Source organism: Aethalodelphis obliquidens, unplaced genomic scaffold, assembly GCF_003676395.1.
Source record: "Aethalodelphis obliquidens isolate GAN/ISIS:26980383/991018 unplaced genomic scaffold, ASM367639v1 scaffold4, whole genome shotgun sequence".
In the NCBI taxonomy this organism is placed as follows: domain Eukaryota; kingdom Metazoa; phylum Chordata; class Mammalia; order Artiodactyla; family Delphinidae; genus Aethalodelphis; species Aethalodelphis obliquidens.
The window spans coordinates 7,553,434-7,561,129 of record NW_020837948.1 but is presented as its reverse complement, the minus strand read 5'-3'; the positions used below and the strand labels follow the sequence as shown (position 1 = coordinate 7,561,129).

General features: G+C 35.6%; 1 protein-coding gene across 3 annotated transcripts in view; it reads right to left on the bottom strand.

The window, feature by feature from the left end:
* Positions 1-3,396: 3,396 nt before the first annotated feature.
* The window catches only part of KIF3A (kinesin family member 3A), an 82,811-nt gene continuing 78,511 nt past the window's right edge, over positions 3,397-7,696 (bottom strand). For 2 of the 3 annotated variants that reach the window (XM_027097929.1, XM_027097947.1), the window contains one exon: positions 3,397-6,365. In XM_027097929.1, the coding sequence (XP_026953730.1) occupies positions 6,317-6,365 (49 nt within the window). In that variant the 3' untranslated portion in view covers positions 3,397-6,316. The remainder of the gene's footprint in view (positions 6,366-7,696) is intronic. The other variant, XM_027097939.1, reaches the window with a different exon arrangement.

Below are 7,696 nucleotides of genomic sequence, written 5' to 3'. Positions count from 1 at the left end.
GATGAAGGAAGAGGGAGTGACTGCTAATAGACATAGGGTTTCTTTTGGGAGCAAGGAAAATGTTTTGATATGACATAGTCAATAATGGTTGTACAACTCTGTGAAAATACTAAAATCCACTGAATTATATACTTAAAAGGATGAATTTTATAGTATGGACGTATCTCAGTAAAGCTGTTATTTTAAAAAATCAAAGGAGAAAAACAAGTGTCAAGTCATTGAAATTTGCCTTTTAAAGACATGTTCTCTGCAAGAATATGGATCTAGTAACAGTGAATGAGCATTCTCTTTTCATTCTTGCTCACACACATGACAAAAATTAATACTAGTACTAAAATTATACCAAAACATGCAACATCTTTTTAACCCTTTCAAAATAAGGCAACAAATCAAAAGCTTAAAGTCTCACCCTGACCACAGCCAGTTTCACCCTGCCCACATAAAATACCAGTATGCCAAGGGCAACAAGTAACTAAGAGAGTCATGGAGCCTTCTAAGGCCACAATGAAAATTTTAATTTCCTTTCTTCTTTGATTGAGACTCATTTGCATTCAATGGCTAATGTGAGCTGTAGTCTGCCACAGGATATGACTTGTGGGTTATAGTTTGTGTATGAGGCCAGAATGGTAAAAGGAAAGGCAATCGGAAGAAAGATTTAGAACAGGCCACAGAAGGGACATATGCAGGCTCCAGGCAGGTCTGCCACGGACGGAAATACCCAACAGTAAGCCCTGGAGTTTACCAAGGGAGTGAGAGAGCATGAATCAAGGAGGACATACATAAGAAGAATGAGCGAAGAAACTTCAGGATTAAGTGAAAGTTGAGATGCTTGTCGCTTAGGCACATTCACTTAGGAAACTTAGTTACAACCCATACCTACTTCATAGGACGTGACTTTTATCTGTGCATGGAATGTGTGACACTGAGAGCAAAGGCTGATCCCCTCCCTCCCTGCTATCAGCTACTTCCACCTTTTACCTATGAATATATTCTATCTCTAACTGGTATTTGTAGGTAATAAATACTTATTGAATAAACAAGTGAAAGAAAAAAACATTTTGCTCAAATCTATGGCTGAATGTCTTTCATTGAAACATTCTTGGGCAAGTTAGAAATGCCGGTCTCTGATAAAAATGCCCCAGGGGCTCTCTTGTTGCTATTAGCCAGTGCCCTGTCCAGGTTTCCCACCCTCCTCTGCATGTCATCTTGATCGGCTTCTCCCAAATCATCTGAGAACGGGGAATTTCAGGGCAGAGTGCAAGGTACAGCTTTCTCATGGGCTGGCCTCCCAGCATACAAGGTGAGCCTCGCAGTTCCTACCACTTTCCAATGAGGGCAAGGCAAGCACTTTCTCTAGTCTCGGAGCCGATTTCCTGTTTCAAGTCATCAGTTCAACTGGAGCTCCATTCCCAGGTGGAGTACTAAAACCTCCTAGTTAGCTGTCTTTGCCCCGAGCACTCAGACGTTCTCTCCTCAGCTCTCTAGTGTTTCTCTTCTAATCCATCCTTCGTGTCAACTTCTTCCTAGTTCAACGTTCGGTCTCTAACACTGTGTCAGCTGCTAGGGAGGAATGCTGTGCCTGGTAGCTCACCATGCACTCTCCTTCACTACAGCCCTCAACATGCTGCACTGTCATTCTCCACTTACATGGTCATGAGCTTTGCAAGGACCTTCTACTCAGCACAGCATGGGTCCACAGTAAATACAGAAGACACCTGGTGACTGAGTGGCATAACTCATGATGGAGTAGAAATCAAGGCAAACATAATATTTCTGTAATGACTCTGGTAGGTTGGGTTAGGCAATATCCTCTTGTGAAGATTGGTATCAACTCTGAGAAGTATTTTATTCAGTTGTAAAGTCCCAGTTAAATTCCTTTGTAAAACTGGAGAAATAAAGTCTTTGATTAAAAACTAAAATTTCCCCAGTCCTCTCAAAAGGGGTAGGGGAGGGGAGCAGGTGTAGAAGAATGTCTGATCTGTCATATTCTTTAGTCAGAGCCATAAACGTGTTTGGGTAAGACAAAGTGATGTTCTGATAACGTTGATAAAAGTAACTTGAAGACTGGGTCACAGGAAGCCCAAGATAAATGCTGAGAGGAAACAGGTTCTTTTTGAAGTAGCCTCTTCATAATCATTTTCCCACACATTTGTTCAACTTCCGAAGGAGGACTGAATACTTGATTTGCTTTGCAAATGAAAAAGCTTAAGAATGAGACATTCAGATAATGTTATAACATGTGCTTAGAAGGCTCCTCCAAGCTTGCTTTAAGTTTAGGCTGCAGCTTCAGAATCATGTGAACAGTTCCTGCAGTCACATACTAACTGTGTTACCTTAGGCTGGTACTTGGGGTTTTTGTGTTTTTCTGTACTTGGTTTTAAAAAGAGATTCTTGAGGGTCTTCATAAGAAGGTGGGATGGACAACGACCTCAGCAGCATCCTGACAACACAGGCAGTAATAGGTTCCCTGAGGGTGCACCTTAGTGGTGTCGCTTGGTGATAGTATCACAGCTCCAGAACTCAACTGGGGAGGAGGGGCCGCGGGTGGGAAGGTGCACTATTGCTTATCTTGCTTACACTATGGCAGGCCTCTAATTTTATTTCCATATTCTACAAACATGTGTAGAAGTTTTACACTAGCTAGCACTTGGGAAGAGGAAGAGAGCAAGACCTGAAATGGCCAGAGGAGTCTCCTCTCTACACAAAAAGCACACTGAAATCCTTTGAAACTTGCTAACAAATCAAAACTTCTCAATGTCCTCTGTGAACTTCTTGAGGCTGCCTAGCACAGTGCCTGGTAATCAATAAATGTTTGTCCAAAGAACACACGATTAACAATAATCCAAGCAACGTTATTGTTTTGGAGATATTTTAAGCTCCTTAAAAGTTTTTGAAAGATATCATGATATCATTACCAATAAGAAACGTCTCCTTTTACCTTTATTTTCCATACAGACTTCTTTAAGTTTCTGTTCTCAAACACCTAATGACAAGGATAACAAAACTTGGATTAAAATATTTTTGGTGAAAATAAATTTTATCAATGAGAAGGGGCATTTTAAAAAACATCTCTCCCAGGTTTCTGTATGATGATGATTTCTGTTTAAAGACCCACAACATTAAGTGTTTCTGGTGTGAAATTACACAGGTCTCTCTTAACCTCATGAAACTGAGAGCCAAGCACAAAGAACCTGCCTATTAAGATCAGGATGGACATAAACACAAAAATAGCTCAGTAAAGAAGCAGACCACTATTACAGGCATTAGGTAAAGGTTTTTATTTCTTATTTAACCATGCTGTATGTATACATACAATATCAATATATACAACTTGAACAAATACAATATATACATAAAATACAATGAAAGTTGGCTTTTGAAATTAATACGACAAACTTATCATACGATTTGTAATTCTGGCCAGTATACAGTATTGTAGTAATGCTATTTAAGTTATTAATGATTTAAATTAGACTACAGTATAAGTTCAAAGGCACTAGGAAGATCTATGTTTTCTTCCAGCATTTTAGATCAAAGAATAACTAAAAAGGAAAACAAATGCATACATTAAGAAACTGGGCAGACACTGGCATACTTAAATGTAAACTCTACCCGTTCTTTAATTCACAGCCCTGTAGGAAAGGGAGGGACTTTCCTTAAGATAAGAGTTAAGGGAAAAAATATTTTTAAAAGACTAGAAACAAAACAACCGAAACCTATAATCATAATTTTAAAAACATGTTACAGTTGAAGTAGCACCACCCTCTCCCCCAAAGTAACCTTAAATTTCTTGCAGCAAAAAAAAGTCCCCTTTTCCCAGAAAGTAGATGCCACAGCATGTCAAATGGATTCTACTTGTGGGACGAACACATAGATGTAGACCCGCCACCTTGATTACTCTTATACTTCACAAGAATCTAGACAAAAATGGGGAATACTATTATATTTTAATATCCTTATTACTACATGTAATTGCAAGGTTTACTAAAGAACATACCACAAACAACATTCTACCAAGGCTCCTTTTAATAAATATTACTTTTTTAAATTAAAGAGAAAAATAGCCATTCAATAACCTACTTATATGTGACACTCATTTTAAATCTGCTTCTTATATCAAATAATGAGCAAGTTTGTTCATCTATAGCCTTTCATGAAATTAACACCAAAGTTGCAAAATATTTCATTTATGGACAATGACACAAAGTAACTGTGAAGAAACCATAGAACTACTATGATTAGAGCTAAGTGAAGAGCTCTAAAGTCAGGTTCCCATGTTTTCACATGGATACTCAGGCCTGGTTCCAATATCTAATCTTGGTATTATATAAGATGACTATTTAATGCCCATCTGGTATAATCAGTTCTAATATAAATGCTTTAAAAAAAAACTGCTAAAGTAGCCTGTTTTTAAAATTTCTCAACGTTTTGAGTTTTTATAGATTTCGTTTTGTTACTGCTATGGCGTGGAAAAGAAAAAAAAAACCTAACATACTGGCTTAAATTTTCTATAATGTTTTAAAGCTTAATTCTAAAGTTATTCCTTTTCTATTAACTGGATGGTTAAAGGGTAGACACGTGCATTCTTTAAAAAGAAGAAGTAGTCATATTTTTTTCCTACTGGTAAAATTAAGATTTCTCTAGAGTTATTATTAACAGAGTTAAATATGCATCTACAATTGCCAAGATATTCTGCTTACACAAAGCTTTTACAAGACATAAATTCACCTCAAGTCTTCACGGTACCTAAACAATGCCCCACAAAGTTATAAATGTCTAACTATCTTACACGTTACAAAGAAAATGCTGCCAGTTAACTGCAATTCTTATTACCTAGAAAATATTCACCATACACAGGATATTTAGTACATCACCTTTGGAATGTACTTTAAATTTATGGACACATTTTTACCACCACCTCACAAATAACGCTACATTCGCTCACCCCCATTCTATATACATCTTTGTAATTATAAACCAATATTTAACCAAACTTACTAAAATAATGTTAACTTAATAAATACTCATTTATGAAGTCTTAAAACTTGTAGCCAATGCGTTTCAGGGCTGATTACATAATTTTAAAACTCATAAAAGAGATATATATATATATATACATATATATATATAGTGGTTTTGGAGTAGCATAACTTTAAAAAAATAAAAATTTTGTAAGCAGTCAACAAAAGAACAAACAATTCTATGACTTTTTTTTTTTTTTTTACTATAAAATAAAAATAATTTTTATTTTAGAGGTATGGTCTAACTGGATTTGTCAATGGAAGAAATTCAGGGAAGAATATCTTCTTTATAAAATAAGAAGAAAGACAAAACAAAGTGTTTTAAAGGCAAAGAATTAAAAGATACTTTTCTTGCTTTGTATTTTCTAGAAAACGGAGATCTTTCTCAGTTGGGAGAAACAGAGCAATTTTCATCAAAATTTAGAACTCAGACACAGGAAAGCATCAGTTAATCATGTTTCAAAGTGAATTTAAAAAAATAATAGCCATAGAGGCAAATGTTAGTGATCAGTATTTAGCTTCTTAATTTTCTGCAGCTGTGACTCCTTTGTATTCAGGTACAGATTCAATGTTTCAAGAAACATGAAACCAAAACAAACAAACAAAAAATTTGACTTGAAGTCAAAGTGGCAAAAAGAAATCATGAGAGGTCCAGATGAAACATATCTTCAACTTTTGTTTTTTAAACATGTATACTTCTAAAGATTGACTATAGAATTATAAAATTTTCTATAGATCAATAAGATCACCCATCTCATATTTTAAATGCAATGAATGTTAGTATAAAAATTAGAACATATTATAAAAGGCCAGGTGGGTGTTAGGATAGAATCATTTCTTAGATTTGCAGCCCATACATTCATATGTAACAGGAAAACATAGGACAATTAGACCTGCAACTTTCTATGTGCAAAACAGGACTTATATTTTTTTTTCTATTTTGAATATCCGGTTATCTAAATATACAGTAGTTGAGTAAATCACTAGCAGATTTATGTATACATTTAAACTGCAACTCTCTATAGTATAAGCTGCTCTCTCAACTTCCCTGCACAGTATAAGTTGAAAACTAATATGACAATTTGAACAATTACCAATTGTACAATTTTAATGTTATATTAACTTAATATATATAGACTAAAAGTTATTAGGCAAATTATTAGTTCCAGTCTTACTGCATGATCTACAGCTTCCATTATTTGAAATAACACAAAAGTCTTCAGTGTTTTAATTAAAGGTTTTGTCCAGGCATGAGGATATCACTAATTTTTATTCTGACTTTAAGTCTGTAACATTTACTGAAGTAAAGAGTCAATTACAGTTTCAGGCTTTGCAGAACGCTTTCTGTTTGGAGAAGAGAAAAAGAAAACATGAATGCTTTCCTAAAAGATTGAAATGCAAACACTTTACATAATTGTAAATTGTATGTAAATTGTAGTAGATAATACCAGGCAGCCATAGACTCTAGAAACAGGCCAAGGTTTGACATGCTTGACCATGAGATCAATTAATGTCTGCCTTTTCAGGCTAGGGAAAGGTCACCTAGAGTGAGCACAATAGCAAGGCCCTCCACTCCACCATCCACAGTGATGAAGGAGTGAGTGAACAATAAACTGGACTAGACAATGTGGACAGGCCAAGCGGTCTGCATGCTTGCCAGATTTGAACCCCCTTATTATCTCTTCTGGGGTATGCTAAAGATGCCAGCTTATTCAGTGAAAATCAGAGTCACAAATCATCTGAAGCAACAACTCACAAATGACTGTGTAGGAAATGATGGAAATGTTCCATTAATCTATCATGTTTATTGCAGTTTTGCTTATTAGCACACTGAAACATGTACTTCTAATGAGGAATATCACATTGAACATTGTCAAGCAATGTAATGTAGTATCAATAAACCACTTATCATGTATATTTGTCTATAATTATGGCCATTTACTGTTTTCATAATACAGCAGGCTAATTCTGGCACACAGAGATGCTGGATTTGGCTCGGCGAATGTTAGCTCACATTTGTGTTTTTTTTTTTTTTAGATTAAACTGAAAAAGTGTATATTTTAAAATAAGCATTCTAAAAACTGTATCCAAATACCTTATGAAATTATTTGCTTGTTTGTTTTAGGTCCACATAGCTTTTAAAAAGTGACTAAAGACGGAGATCTCACGTAAATAATCCTGATTTCTGGCTTCTCCTTTGAAACAAGAAGATCCAGAAACCATGGGCCCTCTTTCCCCAAACTAACTAGAAGCAGGGTAACAGGCCACTCACTCCAGACAGAACACGCTCCGTTTTGCCCCAGCCCACGCCACTGCCTATTTTTCTCCCACACTGAGGGCAACTGTCTTACCATTTATCATCATACTTGAACTGTCACTTTTCTTACTAACTGCAGAGTTAAGAGGAAAATACCTCCATTAAAAGTGGAAAAGTCAAAGACATAGAGGAATTGGCGTTTCTTTGAATTGATTTGCTTCATTCATTAATATTACATGCATGGCTTCTGTTGGCATATGAAATGCTTTTAATGTCTGACATCTAAATGTTGAAGAATATAAAAATTTGTACACTTTTAATATGCTACTGATTCCTCCTCCCCAAATTTATAAAACTTAGGTTATGTCTATGAGATTACGTTGCACAAAAATATTAAAACTTAGACTTCACCCTACAC